The sequence below is a fragment of the Epinephelus lanceolatus genome, chromosome 19, assembly GCF_041903045.1.
Source record: "Epinephelus lanceolatus isolate andai-2023 chromosome 19, ASM4190304v1, whole genome shotgun sequence".
Lineage (NCBI taxonomy): Eukaryota > Metazoa > Chordata > Actinopteri > Perciformes > Serranidae > Epinephelus > Epinephelus lanceolatus.
The window spans coordinates 31425159-31447926 of NC_135752.1; the positions used below are offsets into that span (position 1 = coordinate 31425159).

Genomic DNA, 22768 nt, shown 5'->3' on the forward strand with positions numbered 1-22768 from the left:
GATGGATTAGCAACCGTTTTACTTCTGACGATAAATAGTTTCCATCCTAGACTTGTATGGCTTTTTAAATTGTCTTATTTAAGGTGTGAAAAAAAAGAGAGAAGACAATACTGCGATATCATACCGTCACCGCATCCCTCCAAAATAATACCGTGATATTGATTTTAGGCCGTACCGCCCAGCCCTAGGACATCCCTAACTATAATATATGATTTGATATGATATAATGTAAATCAGACTTATTCAATCTAAAGTTATCAATAATGCAGTATGTGAAAATAGGAATAGAAAAGAAAGAATCAGCTCCAGCAAAAACTTTAATTGTTCATTCAGTCTAAGCAGGTGGAATGTACAGGTGTTTACAGGTCTCTGTTACAATAGGAATATATTACGATTGGTTGCTGAAAATACATTTGAGAAGTAGATTTTAACCTTTACCAGTGCATTTTGATTCTGAGCCAGCAAGAGTGCTGCACTTATTGCCAGTGTTGCTATGACCATAGCTTTGCTTGTAGACATATGCATGAGTTTGGATGATGGTTTTTGCTTGGCGGCACCCTGAACAGTTTGACTGTGCTGCACTGCTTCCCACTCCTCCTGGGTCAGGGTCATTGGGCAGAGTTCAGCCAGTACTTCCAGAGCAGCTCGCTGACCAGCTTGTACTGCGCCACTCATGTACCCACACCACAGGGTGGCTGTCTCTGTGCCTGCCCAGTGGATCCTGTAAATCAAGAAAATCAGTGAGCCATACTAAACACTGAGCCTTATGTTGCTGCTTGAAGAGGCCTTCAATTTATCCTCTGTTAGACTGATAACATCTCTTTTAGCCCATTTATGTAGTGTCTTAAGCCATTAACACTCGCTTACATTATCAGTTTACACGTGAAGCTGTTAACTAGTAAGATTTCCTTACTGACAAGCTGAAACAGATTTGTCCTTTGTTGGCGCTTATACTCTCTGTTCACTGAAATTTACAAGTACATGCTCAGCAAATGAGGTTGAGCCTGTTCAAGCCTGTAGGGACTGCTCACTGGGAAAGCTCAATAACAATGCAACGAACAAAGTCAAGGATATCTTATTAACCTTACAAGTTCCTGCCCATGGTGCCAGAATTTGTTGTAAACACTATCCCTCATCATGTGACTTGGAGTTGGAATACTGTTGTCAGAGTTAAACTTGAGCTGGAGTATGCAGACTGCAGGGCTTTGTCATTGGCAAGATGGTAGAATTCTCGGTTTGATTGTGTAACAGTCTCAAAAAAGCACTGTAAAATTAGCAGTCTTGTGCAACGGAAAAAATGGATTGGAGTCAATGCTTGGGAGGAAATATGTGGAGAGTGGGTGCTGCTGCTGCCAATTGCCAGGCCCCCGAGAGGTTGAAGACAATGACTGCAGAACTGAAGATGATGCATTATAGTCTCTCTTTACCAGAGGCACTGTGAAAACATATCACTACTCACCCCTAAATAATGGCAGCTTAGCAGCAGGTTAGCTACCTCTCTCAAAGCTCCAATCCATTGGTCATAGAGACAAGACTGAGGGAGTGATAGAGAGACCATTCTTTGGTCAGAGAAACTACTCCTCAGCACTTTGTGTGATGTTGTGAAGAAAGACGAGGTTCACACAAGGTGGTTGACGTGCTCGAATTTTGAGCGGGAAAAAATCTAATACTGGAATACCTTGAAAATAGCCCCCTTTTCTAACAAAATGCTTAAAAAGTCCTTGAAATTGAACCAAATAACACTGTCTTATATTTTGCTTAGAACCAGAAATTGTTCGGCTTTTGTTTTTTTTGAATTCTGACGCATTCGTCATAGTTTATTTTTACTTTGCTCAACTCTTAAAACCTGCCAAAAACCAGTCGGTCTGTGTTGCCATGGCTAAACTAAACATGAATTAACTCATTGAGCCGGATTTTCACCGTGATTTCTTTTCTTGTCACATTAGAGATGTGCCAATGTGATTGCTCCACTGAAAACTGAAAGTGAAACGTAAATTCCAGCTGGCATAATTTCCTTGTGCTACTTTCAGATGGTTCTTTTTTTAAAGGTGATTTCTCTTTTCTTGTGTTCTCTTTTTTTCTGGTAACGAGTTGACAATTCTGTTTGCTATCAGGCAAGCTTGGCATGGTTTCTCCCTCTCCTCTTGAGCTGTGTGCAGACAATCACTACAGCAGGTGTGGGGCAGTCAGGAGGACACTGCTCACTGCAGGGTTCAGTTGTTGTAAGTTTCTCTGGTTACACTGATGCTCTTGCAATAAAAATGTTCTTTGAAGATGGTGCATCATAGGGCTGCCCCTTGAAAGTCAGAAAGTTGGAGATTTGAATTCAGTCGGAGACCCCTCAGTCAACTGAGATTGCTTCACGTCAAGCAGTTGTTGTGCTGTGCAGTGTACCTTTGGGAACATTTTGGTCCCCAGATTTTGCTGCAGAGTGAGTGCTAGCAGCTCTCTAGTACAGACAGCTGCTGATGTGATGCAACAGCACAGAGGAGGAAAAACTTTCCACCGTAAGGCTACGAGATAACATTATTGACCCTTCCTGGCTTTTGTTTGATATGTAGTGGTGGCTATAGGGCTGCCCCCGAATAGTTGAACAAATGTTAGTCGACCAGAATAGTCTTTAGTCAGCAAGATTTCATTGGTGGCTTAGTCGCAGGAAAATTGATTTTCTTTGCGACCGTGCGTCATAGCAAGAAGCCACGCATATCACGTGAAACAGCGGAATCGTAACTTTGCGACAAGACCAACCACTTGTCGGTAGTCCAATGTTTTCACAGTGAAAAAAAATGATAATTTTACACTGAAATTATGTATAACAGAGCTTTCATACAGCTCTGCACACACATTACTCTTGGATGGATTACTCGCGAATGCAGGCTCGCACAGAAATGCCACGCATATCACATGAAAGCGCAGGAGCAGAGCTTTCCAGTGATACCGCACACATCATTGTGCTGTCATCCCATCATGCTATAAATCCAGATTAATTGTCTACAATATAAAAACCTGACGAAAGTCTTTACAACCCATTATACAGATCTTGTTATCAGTCACTTCATATAGTGAGGAATATCGTATCTTACCACGTCTTAGGCTTGCATGTGTTTCTCTCTGTCTATCCACATTTGTAGTCCATCTTTCAAGATGCAAATATCTCCATATTGTCCAGTTGACATTCCATCAAACTTTGTATGACAAGACCAGCCACTTCACCTTTGCGCACCCAGACAACTGCAGCCTAATGCATGCTGACAGGGCCGTAGTCATCATATACATTGAGGGGGACATGTGTGTCCCCCAGTGCCCAAAATGCCCCCCCCCCCCCCCAAATATATAATTGAAATTGAAGAACAACAACAAACTTTGTTTACTGCAAACAAAGTGGCAAATATTATCTTGGAGGACATCATTGCACTTGGTTGACTATTTTTCTATTATCTTAGATGTAAATATTGCATGTTTCTTTCAGATAAAACACATTTTTGACTTGTGAATGAGTCAATGGAATTTCTTGCTATAATGAAAAAATACTGGCAATCATGTCCGCCTGGCACAAACCACATGTTTTGGACAGCTGTAAAGTGACAGAATGTCCCAGCATCATGGTTCTTATATTGCCAGATTTCAGAGAGTCTCCCCTCTTCATATATGGCAGAATATGTCATTTTCCAACTTGCTATGCTGAGATACATGTTAAAATGTAAGAATTTAGTAACACGGATTTGTTTTTTTCATTGATATAAAAATTTATATAAAATACAGGCACATAGAAGGACATGAAATGATGGCAAATCTGGTTAGCCCAGATTGTCCTGGAAAAAAAAAGATACAGCAGGTGTATGTAGCCTTTATAATGACTGTGATATGAGCTTAAAAGTAAAGGCAGTAAAAATACCCCAAAAACGCCTAGGGCCCATAGGGTTAAAGTAAAACACTTATATTTGAAAAGGAATGCTTTGCTTTGAATGAAGTCCTTGAAAGTGAAAATAATAGTGCTTAAAAAAAGAACATAAAAGCCCTTGGATTTCATTTTGTAATTTCTGTACGAACCCTGCAGAAGAGAAGGTTCAGTGCTCTTCCTGCTTTGCTGGTTCAGCGAAAACTAAAAGCCATTGCTCTGAGATACAGATGGAGGGGCTGGTCTTTTGGCTAGTTTCTGTGGCACCACTGATTGGTGAGGTGGAGCTGAGCCACAGCCCAGCATGAATAATGCACCCTTTCAATTTTAGCCTTCCATTGGTTGCTTGTTGGGGGGAAGGAGAAGCAGCGTTAGAACAAAAGTGGAATATGAGAGATTCCCAGCTTCTGCTCAACAGCCGGCCACCCTGCAGCATGTGATAGATATGATCAAATGTAATCGCATGTTCTGATGGAGTGTATGACACTTTAGATTGGGTTATGCTTTGTGGGTTGAAGGAGTTGCATACAGCCTCTCAAGAGAAAAGACAGCCCTCTTCTAGAAGGTTAAAGTGCTCTACAGAAAGTATGAATTTATTAAAGACTGTTATTCAGAAACTTGTGCAATTATATTCTTGTACCCAGAGAGACAAATGATCTGTGCTCTATGAATACTTGTGATTATGCGTGCCTTAAGGCAAGAACATGCTAATCAGGGCTGCACATAGGCGAACATGCATGGAGGTCTGTTAGACATATTCACTTGTCTGTTTTTTCATTATTTTACAGAATTGGAGTATAACATGAGTGGGTTTTTGTTACAAGACCGCCTCCTAAAAGTAGCTTTATCAACCAGTCAGCTCACATGACACTGAGTTCGATGCAACGCAGTGTTGAAATTTATCTGTGCATTTTAGCTCCCCTGTGTGCGATTATGAAGTATGTAGTGCATGTCTTCTGAGAACCGTAATCCTGGGCTTACTGAAGGAAGCTAATAAGACTCAACTACCTACAGTAGGTGTCTTGTTAACTCCACCAAATTCTATTCTTTCACATCTAACGTACCACTGAGACACAAGACAGTCCACTGGGTCACCATTCGAAGGACACCATATACATATAGCGGATTACAGCTCATTTATTCACGAGCCCATCATATTTGCTTCAAGGCTCCTCTACTGCTCTATACCGGCCCCCATCCCTGTACATCAATCAGAGGAATGGAGAAGGGCTCTCCCTTAGCACCTTGAATCTGGCCAGTATCCTTGATAATTAATTTATGTCATCTGAACTGCAAAGTTAGCGGCCTCAGCAGCAAACAAGCCTCCCCTGGACTCAGACACACTTCCATGATGCTGTAAAGCAGGCTATGACAATGAATTTCACAAAGGGACGTTGCTATTCAGCAAGGGTGCTAACAAGAAATTGGATGAGTAGTCAGGAGTGAACAGAGGATCAGTGTGTGCCAAAGCTACGATGAGAAATGCTCAGAAGCATCTTGGGAGTTCAGTTCAGCCTACAAAAAGATTCCACTCGAGACTTCATCTGCAGAATATCCAAGAAGACGACCTCAGACTGAAAGGCCTTTTGGCAACATGTCAACAAGCTTGGAGTTAGTAATACACACTGCCTGCCTATCCACTGAGAGGCCTCCTCAGACTGATAAAGACTGCCTAAAAAATGAGTTTCTGAACGCTGCCTGACGACACCTCCAGTACAGGACCTCTGACTGCAACACTTGGTGAAATACTTTTGTTCTGTAATGGATTTAAATAACAGTGACTGAGCTAGAAGTGTGAAAAAACCCAGTAATCAATTTCCTTGATGCAGAGAACACAAATGGGATACCATGGAATTTGCCAAAATGAAGAAGCAATTTATAAAAAATCTAGGTTTTCCCTACCATTATAAATGTTTTTTCATAGCGCCCAAGCTGACTGAACAGAAAAATCCATGCTGCAATGTTCTGGTGTCATTAGAGGCATGCTGCTGTGTCCTCTGCTCTGTGTTTGTGTTTCACAGGGCAGGGCTAAGCTCCACACACACTGGGTATAAAAAGTTACTTAAGGCAAGAATATACAGTCAGCCAGCTGACTGGGCTTGTCTGCTCTGCTCTTTGAGACTTTGCTCTGCTCTGCGTTTGTCTGACTCCAACTTAAATGTCGGCTGGGACTGCAGAGATGAGTGACAGCTCAAGGCGGACGGCGAGATCAGTACGGCACTGGGACAGCCTACAGTGCGACACAGTCAACTTGTAGTTCATCTTCACAAAATGCAACAGTTGCAAACTTGTTTTAATTTAATATCTAAATATTTGGGGGATGAACGTGAAGTACATTGTGAATCCTTTTAATGCTACCACCCTGAGACTAACATTACTGGATGAAGCAGCCATCAGCAGTAATGTAAACAAACCAGACTGGCTGACCAACACACACTGCAGCATTAAAGAGAGGCCGCACTTTGCTGCAGGAGATGTTAAAACAACACAGTGGGGCACGCCGCCTCCCCCTTATTTTGTTATTGTTATACAAGCAGGAGACTGTAAGATGCTTTAATATAAACTAATTTTTAAAGTAAAAAATACTGCCAACTATTTATTATTCAACAGTATGTGAATTGCAAACTATTTCCGGTGAAATATAACAGTACGCAAACACTGGACATAATGCTGGCAATCACATACCACAGTGGGTTACCATTAGCATCTGCAGATGGATACAATCAGACTGGCACTCCCTGGTTTAAAAGCTGGATATGAAAGCATTTTGGCTAAAAGGTTGAAGGGAAAAGTGACCTCGTTGAGAGCCACTCTGTAAGCAAGTAAATCCATCTGTTTAATTATGGATTACTACAACTACAACAGGTCTGTGCTATGTTTTAAAAGTAGTAAGTAGTCGTACAAGAGAAAGATAAATCATGCATAGTAATGCATCGATAATTCATCCCATTGTAGCCCTCTCAATTGTAATCAAATCATAACGTGCTTGGAGATTCCCACCCCTAGTGACAGCTAACTGTGGCTTAATCACAGTTTTTTGGTCCATCAGACAAACAGATCAAATACTTCTGTGCTTCTTGGGTGGTCGAGAGGCATTGCTGATGTTTCATCATCATGCATCAAGCATTGGTCACCTGTAAATTCATTTCAGTGGCCCAGGATACACATGACCACGTCCGCTTTTAAAAGTACGGTGTAGAACAAAGGAAACACTTCGCAAATCAATTAAAAAAGCCTGATGAAGGTCTAGTACCGAAATGTCGCAAATAAATTATATATTGCAAGTTAGACAGTGTGCGGGAGTCCTTCTGCAAAAGTAAGGTGTGAAAATATATGTATGAAAATAAGATTAATTGGATTATATTACTCACTCTGAGAAATGAACAGATTGTGAGTAAAATAATCATGCTGTATTCTTTGATACTGGGTTGATGGTTGGCGTTACTGTTGGACCCTACGGTCATCCCACAAAACTGAAGGATAGGACAACTGCTAAATTTAATATAAAACCAAGATGTGAAGCACTTTATTTTACAAAAGCACAGAGGTTTTGTCTTATAACAGTATTGAAGCACTGTGTTTATTTTAAGAAGTGCGGTAAGTTATTGATATTCTTTAAATTTTGAATATTTTCTTACTGACTTGGTGAAATGTAATTCATCCACCAAGTGATCAGAAACCCTTTCTAACTACAATATGTGCATAAAACACAGAACTCAGAAAAACTCATTGGAAATTGGAATTTGGAAAAACTTACAATGGATTTTAAAGGGCCATGTTAATATAACCAGACTTTTTCTTTTATTTCTCATGCAGATTAACATCTAACTGACACTTGTGTATTTCTTACATGAATGTAAAGTAATGAAATGGACAGCTTGGGCATGATGTGAGTGGACATTATCAATCCACTCGATGAGGGCGGCTTCAAGCACAGGTGCTTTCCCTGTGTGCATTTGTTTTCTGCCTCCATCACTAGCAGCCATGACTTTTTCTCGTTGTTTGAGTAGACCACACAAGGTAGCCCAGGGAACACCAAGTTTGCTGCTGCTGTCCTTGGCTTGTTTTGGCAGTTTGTCATTAGCTTGAAGGAGAATACGATTTTCACTGAGAGAAAATGACTCACCTTCTCCCGTCATGATTTTAATGTGCTCACAGCACAAGCCTCAGGTAGCCAGCTGGAAGTAGACAGGTTACCATGAGGCAAAGTAACTTAGCTTATCATGGGAGTTAAGTTAAATGTAGTTTGAAAACATTTTTCCATGAGTTGTAATGTATGAAAAGACTTCGAATGAACAAGTGGACTACTTGATTACTTTGAGCAAATTAGTTAACCTTAAACAGCATTTGTACCAGAATGAATCTGTTCCAAGCTTTTTGATCTGTATAAACGATTGATCACTCTAACTGTGACTGGTATAACGCTTTCCACTGCATAAACAAATGATAATGGAAATGGAAAGCAATGTATTCACAAAGTATGGTGATTAAAAAATAAAAGAGGCAGGAGTAGTGAGGGGAGAAATCAATCAACACAACCATTACAGCGACACGCATAGCAGGTGGCGGTAAACAGTATAATGAGCAGTAGCATTATGCTGAGAAGAGTGAGAGCTTGCCAGATTGAAAAGACCGCTTTGTGGTCTTGATTGAACTTGATTGGTGTCTTGTTTCAATAGGTGATTATAAGATGGGTTAAGTGAAACTGATAGTGTTCTGTCAGAATTAATGCAATGCTTTGTTTGTGTAAATTGTTGGCAAGGGTAAAGCCTGTGAACGCGGTGGTCTGCCATTGAAAGTCTCCACCGTGGAGGATTTCCTGAAATGCACATGTATAGAATTAATCCGATCTCTGAAACGGGGAATAAAGATAAAAAGAATCCCTCTGAGCCAGTGGGATATCATTTTGACCTCCGTTGTATACAAACTGTTCTGCTGTGTCAATTTAATCACATTTCCCACTGGGCTGAGTCAGATACTATAACAGCAGATGAACAAAATGGATTTAGAAAGAAAACCGGTCCACATTGTCACCTTAAGCGCAAATACAGACTCAAGGAAGATTAAAGCGCTCTTTCTGTTCTGTGACTTTTCTCAAGCATTTGATCACGGTGACTAAAGCATTCTCCAGAATAAACCTGTGTTACTTGCTTTTCCTACAATATGATACGCCTGATGTCTGTATACGGAAATATAAAGTGAGTTAATATGAGAGAATACTTATTCCTTTGCCCTCTATTTTATACACTACAGTTATGAAGTGCACCTGTAGTCAGTGCTTAAAATTAGAGGTGTGCATATCTGTCTCTGGTTGACAACAATGATGAACACTAATTAACTTTTGGTGCAGCCTGTTTTCACCAACAGAAATCACCCCTGTGCTTGACTAAATTGCATTTCAGCACACATTTAACAGCTGTTCTGAACCGAGATCTGTTCTAATGTTCAGAGTTCAGTTGTCGTGCTCATTGCTCCTACTGTACAGTCCTGTCAGTGGTATTACCAGTGAGACACATGACACATTCAGCTCATTAGTTTTAAGTACATGTCCCTAAACTGTGTTGAGAAAGTCCTATAAAGTTTCTGCGTGGTGGATAGTGTTGCTAACGTTTGGTGTAAGGGCGGTGAACAGATATTTGAAGATGTTCAAGAAGACCAAATTAATTAACAGCCTCATTCACAGCCTAGTCTTTGTATATTTTGGAATACTGTACAATGGGGTATGTGTGGTTGTACAGATTGCAGTTTGCAGTTTTATGCATCTGTTGTAATCAAAAGTTGTTGTTGTTCCGATACCATTTTTGCCCTCCCAATACAGATACCGATATCTGAACTTGTATCCGATCTGATACTATTTAAAAAAAAAGTAAAATAAATAACAGCTGTACTAACCTTGAAACTATAGCCTTGCGTACTGTACACTTTGTTTTTTTACTGTTGGGACTTTGCAGTGTAAAATACTGTCAATATTGCTGATATTTTGCTACTGGCTAACTTTTAATGATTTACTGGAGATCAAGTCTTTTTCTCTTGCTGTGCAGGCTGCTGTTTTAAAGCGGTTAAGACGAATTGATTTCTGGGAAAGCTGCAGTTTTTTTCGTATGTGAAATTACTTTAAAGTTCACTAATAAACCTGGTGCTTGGGTGAGTGTACTTGGTGATACCCACTCTAGCATTTTGGGAAGTATCAAAGTCATTTCCGGTACTGGTATTACTACCGGAGCAAGTCGGTGTTGTTCATCCTCATACTGGGTCAGAGTGCTTTCCCCATGGAAGGTTCAATAGGAGTGGCTTATATTGGAAGAGCGACTTGTTCTTTTACCTGCTTGTCTGTTGATTCCAGAAGTACCATTTGTTTCTTGCTGGCTTTTCCTTAAAGTTGTGTCAGTGATGCCCTTGGTGAAGTAAAGCAAGGAGGAGGCACATTTGTTTTATTGTATTGTCCTTGTATAAACAGATGCTTTGCTATTGGGCTTTGTGTTTGCATATCACAATCATACTGTATGTGTTGGCAGGATGGGATTTTCTCAAGGCTGTTTGATGCAAATGGCATCAAGCATTGCACTGAGTCTTTTCAACAGGAGGATATGTGTAGGAGATTTGTGCAGCAGTTTGTGGCCATTGCTCTTCAGATTTGACCTTTTAGTCTGTACATTTGGGGACTTTGGGGTAAACGCCTTGTGAGAATTATGCTGAACCTGGACAAAGTCACCGGCATAATTGCCAGTCAGTGCTGCACTCAATGTTCTGAAAAGTTCTTCTGTTAGACTCATTAAAGCTTGAGCTTGCTTGGGTGCTTGACACTGTTGTCAAATTGTTTGTCGTTTGTCCAGTTATGTGTTGTGTATGCAACACTATCCAAAATTAACTTTTTCACTTACTGGCCAAGGTGGCTGGTAGGTTTAACAAAATTCACCAGCCAAGAATATTTTTTACCTGTCACATCACTTCACTGAGATAATAAGGTAATACACTGGATACAAACTTAACGAGGCTAGGGCAAAATCTGAAGTAAAGATACTTAAATATATTGAACAACTTCAGCCTCAGCATGTGAATAGATTCCCTATGGTAGGCAATCTATATGTCTTGGGCTTTTATTGTGAAAGGTAAGGACGGAAAACATGAGGCTCATGTGCTGCCACTGACAATTACTGTCCGTTCAAACCAGAAGCTTCTAAAGAGACAAAGTCTCTCACGGACACCCAAGATGCCCGACTGTCAAAAATATTTGTGGCAGCTTTGGTTGCTCTAGTCGCTCATCACGTGAATCATTGAACATTTGATCGTGCTTGTCAGTTTAAAGGAGCCGCAAAGCGGACTACTGCCTTGAAAGCAGCGTCATTGTTGCTTACTCTTGTCCAGTCAAAAAGCTCATAGTTGGTCAACAGAAATAATGTTGATAAAGTGCTTTGCTTTGCAGGATGTCATCCCATTCAAACAAGCAAGGAAGACTTGCATGCTATGTCGCAACATTAGCCTGCAATTCTCTCCTCTATTACTAACATTACACACCTTAAAACTCACCAGACCAACCAACTACCTCCGCGACGCGGTCCCAAGCCTCATTCTTTTTATTTTGGTCTCTGTAACTGAACAGCGACACATTATAAAGGACTGAGTGGGCACAAACGCAAGTAATAAACTTCTCTATCCATTGTCGGAACAAGTGAGCTGTAGGAACCAAAGTTACATGGCTTGTTCTCTGGGACCCGCTTCATTGAAGCACGTCAGAATTCTGATTGGTTGTCGCCAAACCGCGTCAGAGCTCATTACCGTAAAGTTAAACTTGTTTTAACTCCCCTCCGGACCTGTTCCAGGTGCGCGGCTGACGACTAGGTCGCCCTCTGGTTGCTTTTGGTTTGAACATACAGTTAGGGAGCCAATAAGGAGTCAGCCATCTTGGTTCAGACTACAGACCCTACTTGTTATTATTTAGTTACCTTCATAAGTATTGGCACAATGCTAGCTAGCAGCAGACCAGCAGCAAGTGATAGCATTGCGGAACAGCTGATATCAAGTACTTTAAACAGAGTTGCAAAACAAGGAGGGCTTGAAATGGTCACCTTTATGGCACAGTTTAAACGAGTGCATGTGTGTGACAGACAGCACAGGAGTAGGTTTGAAGCAGCAGAGCAGTGCACCCCTGAATGATACCAAAATGTGGTAGAGACTGTCAGTATAGTTTATAGTTACATCACTATTTTGGTACATGTACCCGCCAGTGTGGCAGATAGCCTTCGGAGATTTACATGCATTTGGTGCTTGGTGGGTGTTGATTTCAGACCCTGGTACGCACTGATGTTTTAACACAAATACAATTCCTGATGAATAAATAGTTATTTTAATTTGATTTGAAAGTTCAGCCTTATTGAACTTCAATCCATTTGCTATTAGACTTTAAAATCTTAAACAGTGATCTGATCATGTGTTGTTATATCAACACCTTTACGTTGATTTCACCAACTTATTTGCAGATGGTTGCTTACTTGTATGTTGCAGAGCAAAATTAACATTCATATGGCGTTGTGTCCATGTGGAAAATGCAGGTCCAATATTCACCATTTTGTATTTTTTACCTTGACCAACTCCTCCAGGAAATATCTGGCTCTTAAACTCCTAAATGCTCTGCGGTGTGGTGGTGAGCAGGTAGTGTACAGTGGGCCTTTAGATCTTTTTCACAGAAAACAGCTGTCTGCTGCAGTGGAAAACTACACTATGATAGCCTTGAGCGTGAGCAGTTAAGTTGCAGTTTACACAACTAAACAGTGAGGAAAAGAACTTTATATAAAGGTCGTTAAAGCAGAGGGGAGCTGCAATTGACAGTTATTGTCGTTTAATGTCAGTTGATACATTATTATAATATGGATATTGATTATAGCTGCTTTAAACAAAGACGAAATCCAATCTAAACAAGTTAGTATTGATTGTTGGCAGCATAACCATGACTTTATATGTTATTTTTTAAAAATCATAAATTATATAGACATATCAGCGTTGATCTAAGCTGAGTGCAGCACAGATCTCCAACTATGTGCAGACAGTCTTAGGGACTTTGAACAAGCCTTTTTTATTATTGATGCACTATAAAGACCTGCACGTTTTGTCGCTCAGTGGGGCTCGTGTTTTTAGTACAATTATTGTGCTGTGACCTTATGCTTAGCAGTCATTTCTTGCTCAGCTGTTGTGGCCTATGTTGTTAAACATCAGGCTTTTGACGTACAAATTGGTCTGTAATGATGAGGCATTGCCTTTTTAAGAAGCAAAAGCCCATGCAGGAAAGACTGATATGAACATACTGTAACTCTACATTTTTATCACAAGTGGGGCTCCCTGAGGAATCATTCTGGTGTTTCAGCATGAGGAGCAGTGCTGCTGCTGCTGCCCTTCAAAAGAGAAAACAGAGAAGGACTAATCCTCAAATGGATGAATGGATGCAAACTTCACTGTGTGGACACACCGAGTTGAACTACTAAGCCTGTAGACCTCTGATGGAGAGCTCCACTTGTCATTATTGGAGTTAGGAGCCATAACTAAACTTATCATATTTATTCTTGGCACCAAGTTCTGAAATAGTAAAATATAAAAACACTGGTGTTACACAAAACAAAATCCACTGCATTTAAAGCTAACACAGTTCTAAAAGATTTATTCCGTTCCACTCTGTGTATCATTGGTTGGATGAACTAATCCTTTTCTGTCGGTAGTAATAATCCAAACAATGCAAGGTGCAGCACAAACAACCTTTTTTTTTGTTTTGAAAAAAATCAGCATCCTGATCCTCAGTGCATAGTTTTATTCTGTATACACATTGGAGCTGTTAACTTAGTAAAGCATTACCCACTGGGGTCAATGCATTCAGAGTTCTTGGCAGATTTTCTTTCTTCTTAATCATTCTTGTATCTACCCTCTCCAACCACACCTAGAATTAAGTAGGGATGGCCTTTTTGGGAAAGTCTCATACTGAGCACTTAGGCAGAGTATTCATCCAGAATAATAAGTCCTAACTGGATGACATGGCTAGGGATGTCAGTTTAGGTTAATTTTTACTGTCGATAGCCCGACTCCCATTAACTGGAAACCAATCTGGAAATCCATCGGTTAAAAAAACAAAACAAAACTTTTTTTTTTTTTTTCTTCCTTTACCTCTGGAGGCACAGCCCGGAGTTTTTCAACTAATGGAAGTGCAGGAGCCTCGGCGATTGCTCATGCCCTTCACTTCCGGCGGTGCCCCCAGGGAATCACCGTGTTGTTTACAAATACTTCGCGTAGAAAACCAGCAGAGTTTAGCTATATATCACATTTTTCCACGTCACTATATCACAGTTTAGACTATTCTGATGTTTGTGAAGTCTATAAACACAATGATTGAACAAACATTACTATTTCTGTGTGCACGATTTGTAATTATTAATATGGTTATCATAGATTAGCTGGGCTAACCGTTAGCTGTTAATGTTAGCCGTTAGCGGTGTCTGTAATAACCATAGACTGTATAAAAATAAGGTAATAACTCAATAAATATTCCATGAATAAAGTATTTTTTCCAGCAGATATCTTAGTTACAACATGATTGAGCTAGCAAAGCAGTTTTGTGTTGCTATGTGTGGTATTTATTAAGTTATGGGAAATCACGATGTCTAGAAAGCATCAGTGGCTGCAGCTGACAGGGACAGTTAGCAAACCTAACATTAGGATGTCATCTGTTAAAAGCCTCTCGTTGTCGGATACGACATGAAACTACTCCAGTTAGCTCAGTCATGTTGTGACTAAGACATCCGCTGGAAAAAATATTTTTTTTCACGTTGACGAGACAGCGTTTTGGTTGGAGCGGTCGCTATGGATACGGAGCTTGCTGTTTCTGTAGGTACACATTTCCTGCCCCGCCCCCAGAATTGCAGAATCTGTCTTGAGAGATTAACCGGAAACTAACCAGTTACTTTAAGATTAAAAAGGAAAAAAATATGCAAAATGACGTGTAACTCAAGGGGCTGTTTCTTTTTAGTCCACATTTCGGATTGCTATCCATTAAGAGGTGATAAAATTTGAATGTTTTGCACTGTAAATATGTTGCCTCTTATTTTTTTCTGTTGACTACTCTTACATACAAGCAGTCGCTCTCCACTTGGTATCAGCCAAGGTGAGATGACGTAATCAGCAGTAGTAATAGCTAAATGAGCAACATCTCCTTTGACTTGTGTGGTGTACAGCGCCGTCTAGCATAGAATAAATACATCTTTAGCTTTGTTCTTAATGTGTAACAACACAGTGTTAATACTACTAAACTGAAGAGTTGCAAAATTAACCTATAGATTGACATGCGTAACCAGTCAGACCTATAAATGGTTACTCGTCGACGTCCCTAATTAACTCTAAAAACGACACTTCAGTCAGTATTGAGGGTTATATTCCCCAAATAAAATCCCATAATCCACTAGACACTCCTGAAACCCACCATGCTGTTATGTTTGAAGCACCAGGAGCATTTTTGTCAACCATGCATAGGCTTGTCTTCATTACACGTGCTGGATATGTGTCAAGGTCACAGCGTGTCCTTGAGGATCCATTTTCTATATGGGGTAGGATTGTGGATAAGGGCTGCTGCCCCATGCCGCTGTTTGAGTCACGTTATGTAATGAGCTTGCTCTGCTCCCCACGGACTTAATGTCATTATGGAAATACATTACCTGGATCCTCCTCCCCACCTCTCGCTCTCATTCGTTCAGCTTTGTGCATCTCCGAGCAGGCCATTAGAAATGGATTATAGGACGTTTTCCTATGAGAACACCACTGCTGACGACCTCTTGCCATTTCTTAAGAACTGGACTAATGTGTATCAGCAAAGGCATAATCACTCCCACGACTCATGTCAATGATCTGTAGGCACTGGGTACTAGTGAGTAATACCTAGTTGGCAGGGTGAAGTGCAGACATTGCTTCTGTGGTATAAAAATAGCACGATCATCTAGCAACCACAGTCAGTATCTCTCATACTATCATCTAGTGTACAATGCTGCAATTTACTGAACATTAAGTCAAAATTAAGCTCTTGAAAAGATTTATATCAAAGATTTAGAAACTGTCAGGCCAGTTTGCTCCACTGCATCCCTCTACATTACCCTTTGTTTCGTCGAGAAAAGGTGACTCTTTTGAGTCCAGGGAGAAGGAGAGGTGCTCTGTGGTGTATTTGTCACCTGCCACAGGGCCTCCTCAGGCTAGGGTGGTAATATGTTAGCAGACCTGGTGCCATGACATTAACAGGGCAGCCCCCGCTGTAGTCCTCCTTAGCCCAGTCCTGTGGAGCAGAAAAGTTAAATGACACTTAACATTGTAATATTTCATAGTGCAGTGCAAAAGCATGGCTTTGTTTCAACAAAATGACACTGCCCAAATGTGATCTATTCTAATTTTATTTGAAAGCACAGCTTATGAAAATACATTATATCATTGGACGATTGGACATTACTAAAAAAAACTGCAGCCCTCCAATACTTCATTGTTTGTTGTTATCTAAGATGTACAGTCATCTGAAGACAGGAAAATCTAATATTATCCCATAGTATACCCATCACCGTTACCTGGAATCCAGTACCAGTACCAAACTGTACTTTTTTTGGTACTGTCTTCACTCTGTAATAACCAGTAGTAAAAATTAGGCCCAATTTTAGCATCATTACTTGTTAAAAACATTTTATTTATTTAGAATATTTTAGACACAAGACAAATTATAGCTCAGGTTAGACATGTTGCCCTAGCCAGCTTTGCTTTTTGCATTATAGATAATTGCAGTGAGAGTTTCTGCATCGAATTTGTGCATCGACTTTTAAAAAGTGTAACCACGCTTGTGACCACTTGCGGCTCGCTCTTTCCCTGACTCATTGTGACTTTCACAAGCTGCAGGGGTTAAGTAGTCTCACTTTCTCTTTTTTTTGTATACTTTGGCTACTCTCCCACCCAAATGTGCTCTCAGGTATTGAAATTTGGGACTGTTTGATTTAATGTGAATTAGTACGTGGTAATACCAACATAATTTGGTCAGTAGCCTTAAAGGGACGTTTCAATCTGTATCAGTCTAGACTGTTGTGGTGTGAGTTGCCGATTGGAGATATCGGCTGTAGAGATCTCTGTCTTCTCTCCAGCAAGATAGAACTAAATGGCACTCAGCTTGTGATGCTCAAAGCACAAAAAAGCCCCTTAAAAACAACAAATGTCACTTTCCAGAAATCATGACCTGGTTACTTAAAATAATCCACAGACCTTGTTTTGAGCAGTTTCATGGAGGAACTATTTTCTTTCTACCAGACTGCATCTGCCAGCCACTGTGCAGAAGGAAATGTGCATCTCCTGCTAGTTCACGTAGCACCACTGAGCTAGCTAACATTACAGCTTAGCCGAGGAGGACACTAATAAAGTTTACATCTTGTGCGGTCACAAGCACAGGCCTCTCCTCCATGAGTAGATGCACGCTTCCTTCTAAACAATGATACAGTTGTCTCTAAGTACTCTACAGCGAAAGTGAAAGCCAACCCTAGATTCACTCTTCCAGGAACATATCAACTAGGGCTGGGCGATAAATCGATTTTAGCGATTAATTGAATTGTAGTTGAGGTCGATTTGTTTGAATGAAAATCGAGTTTCTCTTTAACATCCGCCACCGATGCTCCCCGCTGGGCTCCCGTAGTTCAGAGTGGGCTTTTAGGAAGATCCTGCGTAGTACCTTTTTAAAATTCAATAAGTAAATGTTCACTCATCAACATAAATACTTTTCTCCTAAAATGGAAATGCAAATGAGCAGAAGAAGAACTGTAGACACAGTCACAACAGAATGATAAATATGCTTGGAACTTGTGGGTAATTGGCTTGTCAGTATATTTCCTGTTTGAATAAATAACAAGTACAGACATAATTAGTATAAAATATCAAACTCTGGATCCTATTTTGCTACCATAAAATCAGGCTGAAGATGTACTTAACCATCAGTCTATCAGCCCCCCCCCCCTTCACTAAACTCTGTTGTTATTGTATTCTATAAAATTATGTTCCCATTGAGTCTCTACAAAGTGAAATCGTGATGTATCGCTTAACATCCCTGCCTCGAGTTTCCTCAGGGCAATTTACCTTTTAATCTTGCCATTCAACTGTGAGGTGAGGAGTCCTGGGACTAAAATCGTATGTCTGCATGACTAATGTGCTGTTCAGCAGTCTACCAGTGTATGCTGTGCATCATGTAATGGAGCAGAGGAGCTATTCTGTATGTGTGTGGCACAACATTCAGCAAGCAGACTATCTACTGCATGTTATACGTTCGTTCCCAGTAGTATCAGTGCTAGTGGTAGTTTATGTGTGTTCATAATGGGTGGTCGTGCTCCGCCCTCCATCAGCTGGTTTTCAACATCCACCTTCCAGGGATTTAGTATAATGTATGTGTTTGTTAATGTTTTTTTTTTTTTTTTTTTTTTTTTTTGCATTAAAACAGTCTAAGAAATGAGCCTCTATTTTTTGGAAAGTTAACTAATGGGAGGCATGTAGGTCCACAGTGAGAATAAAAAGCAAAGTCACCTTTATCTAGCTTATCTCTATGGATGCCCTCCCCTACCATCAGAGAAAAGTAATTTCCTACTGTCCCAGGGCCATTTTAAAACTCACCAGAACGCTTTATCATGCCATGCTGCCTAACCTCAACTTAGGATGGCAATGTCAATATTACTTAAGGGTTCTCAGCTGTGATGATATTCATATTTGTGACATTTCTCTATATGTTTCCATGGTTGTTCTTTTTGGGTATGGATCATGTCATAAACATCTGTGGTCCACATTAGCACATTTAATGAATGTGGATTACAGGGTCCAAAATTAACACCCGCCATGTGCCAAATGTGGGTAGATTGTCTGTTTGGTGATTAAATGTAAATCCACCATGCTGGCGGGTAAATGATTGCACTAATATAGTCATGTAATAATAAACTAAGCTGAGGGCATGCCACATTTTGGTGTCATGTACAAATGTGCTGCTCCTCTGCGCACACACTTACACGTATTATGTGTTTTTGCGTGTGTCATGCTGTGAAACTGACCATCTAGAGCAGGGGTGGCCAACCAGTCAGAGACCAAGAGCCACAAAAATTACCGTGGTAGTACAAAGAGCCATATCATACACCCTGTGCTTACAAACGCACTCCCTCTCTCACACAAACACGAAATGACATAAAATCAAAATCCATACATTTCCAATTTTCAAAGCCAGATTTATTTATCTCACACACAAATGAATAACCATGAATAGAGATATACACAAACACAGTCTCTCCCTCTCATACTGTCTTTCTCCGTCCCCCCTCCACACACACAGTCTCTCCCTCTCCCACTCTCTCCACACACATCCACACAGTCTCTCCCACTCTCATACTCTCTCCAGATTAGTGTTGTCACGGTACCAAAATTGGGACCCACGGTAGGATACCAGTGAAAGTATCATGGTTCTGAGTAGCGTCAGGATACCACAGTGAAAATGAGGCAGATGTGCCTTTTGTCATTTATAAAAAGATAAATCACTTTTCTATAATACATCAATGATATTTCAATAGAATAAATTACTTATTGACTTATTCATACTTCAAAAACAGCATCAATAAGTGATTAATATAGGAGGTATCAAAATAAAATAAATAAATGAAATAAAAATCAACCAGCCACCCTCCTCCCCTGATAAGTAAAGAACAGTCCCTAAAGTGCGGTGAGGTTTGTGGACCGTTACCTGACACAAAGAAATGTGAACGGCTCGTTTCTCCTCTGACACGTCACATACCTGTGTGCCGCCACGGCTCGGCTGTTCAGGTATTTCTGAGCAGTCATGACGCCAATTTATTCAAAGACACGCATTTCTTGTAGCAGTGTTTACAGTACGGGGCATCAGCTGATCCACTGAAGTATCGCTTGCTGCTGGTCTGCTGCTAGAGTCCGTGACACTAATGTGTAGGTGAGTTTTATAAGTTGCGCCCATAATTATAAAAGTAATAAAATGATAACATGTAGGCTCTGTTGTCTGAACTAAGACAGCAAATTGACCTTTCGCTAAGCCCGCCCCTTTGTGATGGTCCGACAAGCTGTCGGAGTAAACATGGAGCCCACACTGTAACTTACTGCACTCCCTGAATTAATATTCTCATGTTTTCGGAAAAAAGAACCAGTGATTCCAGAGAGAAGCAGACAGAGGGGTCTACAGTCTGTGTTTGAAGGATATATCCAGGATGTCAAACTGACTCAGCAGCAACAACAGGTTAAAAAGACAAAGATAGTTAGAAGCTAAAGCCGAAGGCTACAGATCACAGTGTAAAAGTGAACCACCACATCACTGCTGATCGCCACACAAGACAATGAATATAAAGGGAAACTTTGCTGATATTGAACCAGCTGTGTGGCATCACAGTGTGTGCAGATACACCTCCACCGCCAAACGGGCAGGGCTCTAAGGGGGAAGTGAAACAATGTTCATTTGCACACACTGTGATGACACAGAGCTGGTTGAATATCAGCAAAGTTTCCCTGCTTCCCTTCACTGGTTCCTGTACAGCAGGGTCAGTCTTTGTTTCACAGTTATAATCATTAAAAAGCAAAAGCAGCATGTGTATACATTCAGTAGGCTATATCTTCAGTAGCTAGCTAGCTAACCCTACACTTTTCAGGGTTTAATTTTGGTTTTGGAACAGGGAAGAAATGTGTATTTTTATCCAACCTCTCCAGGTAACGAGGTAAATGTTGTGCCTGGGGCACAACGTTTACCTCCAAATCCACAACACCAGCCTGAAATGAAGGAAATCTGCATTAGAGTCAATGGAGCACAGCTGGGTTGTTGTTGGACCCTGGTCTGATCCAGCCTGATAGTACTTTATGATCGGCCAGTCTGCGTCCTGGGGCAGGACTTAGCGATGGGTCGATTCCTTATTGTGCCCCTCACTGTCAGCAGCAGAGCATTAGCCTCACTCCTTCCATTCTTACCCTTCACAGCAAAAGCCCTGGACAATGCACTGCTTACCAGAGGGCACCTATAATATATTAGAATAATTTTGCTTAATGTTTTTGCTCTGGCCTCGTCTTTAAGTTTGTTTTCTCAAAGACACCTTATTGTTCCAATGAAATGTACTGAAACAAGTACAGATGTGACCTGGGGGCACTTTATTATTTAAAGTAAAGTAAAAAATATGCTGGCTTGTGGAATTTTTCATCTACCAGTCCCCTTGGCCAGTGAGTCAAAAAGTTAGTTTTGGACACTGGTGAATTAACAGTTACATTGCTGGAATACAGAAGTAGAGGTGGTAAAAATGTGATTATTACAGGTCTAGGTTAGACCAATGTTGAGCTCCCTGTTTGTCGTATTGTTTTATGTTGTAATGTTAGACCAGTGAGATTGTAACTATTATCAAGCTAAAACTAAGTAGTGTTTTCAAGCGTTTACTACACAAACTAGCTTTCTTCCGTGGACCGCAAGGTTAAAAATAAGGCTATGAATTTCAGCACTAAAAAAATTCTCAGACCAAATCATTATTGTTTCAATACAGTAGACATCTGCCACTGATCTACTTACTTTCTCTTCATAATGGATGAAAGATGCGGCCTCAGGACCTAGGTATTTGACCAGACTGGAAACCACAGCTTTTCTTCTCTCCCCACCCTGCAAACAGAGGGAAATATCAGTGCCAACATGGCACTTGCATTACACTTGCTCATCACTCACACGGGCTGCTAAGATATGAATGCATATTCAAGAAACCAATCTAAGCTGGACAAAGGAAGCAGCAGTCAATTTGAATAACTCAAGCGTGGTCAGCACATGCTCCTGGTTGTATGAGTTCACGTGGTGAGTTATGCACAGAGCAGCTGAGGCCTGAGGACCAAAAGGACAGATCACTATAAAACATGCTGACAGATGTTGCAGAACTGTCCAGGATTCCTCATCTGCATGTCACTTTACCTTTGCTCTCAGCACACCCTTATCTTGTCTTGCTTTTGAAATAATTTGTTGCTGAAACTCAGTCTCTTAATACACCTCATAGAAGAACAAAGAGGGAATTTAAACATTGTGCAAAATTGCTTTTAATGGCAAATTTATGACAAAAAACACTGTGTTTATTAGCAGCCCTGCAGCAAATTTTGACAGCTGAAACCTAAAATTACTCAGGAAAAAATGCCCTTCAAGATCGGACTCCGTTCATGCAAAAAAACAAAACAGTGAATCCAACCAAGCTGTATAAGAGCCAAATATAGGGAAAATATCAATATATACAGCTAAATCTTACTTAAACAGCACAAAACAGTGCACAATTGTAAACTTGATGTCCACTCGCCTCACACACACCAACACTGTTTTCCTCTCTTTAGCAGTAAAGTAGCAAGTGCAGGTTAATTATTTAGCACTTTGTGCAGCATGGCACAGCAGGGAAACAGCTACGCCTGAGCACTGTAGCAAGTCGGGCTAATGAGTGAAATGCCAAAACAACACCAGAGACAAGCCTGGATTTATTTATTTTTTTTCAGGTAAAGGGAAACACTGAAAGAAAATGTCAACTCAGAGGGAAAGCAAGGAGAGGATGTAGGCTTGGTGTGCAAGAAGTGTGTATGGGAGTGCAAGAGAATCACAGCTGTCAAAAGCACAGTTCAGTTACTGAAGTAGAACCAGAGGTATGCGTGACCTTTTTAATCAGAAACAGTTACGCCTGTATGAAAACAATGCCAAATCTGTGTAAGAAGATATTTCATAGGGGGATTACAAGTTCACCTAATGGATAACTATTAATCATCAAGTGGCTCTTTACATCTTTCCAGTCTATGACAAATAGAGTCTTTGTTTCACCTTCCAAGTACAGTTGTGAAGCT

The 22768-nt window shown here is 40.6% G+C and overlaps 1 protein-coding gene across 1 annotated transcript in view; it reads right to left on the bottom strand.

Moving 5' to 3' along the window:
• Positions 1–299: 299 nt before the first annotated feature.
• LOC117269978 (putative flavin-containing monoamine oxidase A) overlaps positions 300–22768 on the bottom strand; it is a 61632-nt gene continuing 39163 nt past the window's right edge. Inside the window, exons 10-12 of the mRNA XM_033647361.2 lie at positions 21480–21566; positions 16093–16193; positions 300–721 (exon numbers count right to left, since the gene is read on the bottom strand). Of these exons, the coding sequence (XP_033503252.1) occupies positions 373–721; positions 16093–16193; positions 21480–21566 (537 nt within the window). The 3' untranslated portion in view covers positions 300–372. The remainder of the gene's footprint in view (positions 722–16092; positions 16194–21479; positions 21567–22768) is intronic.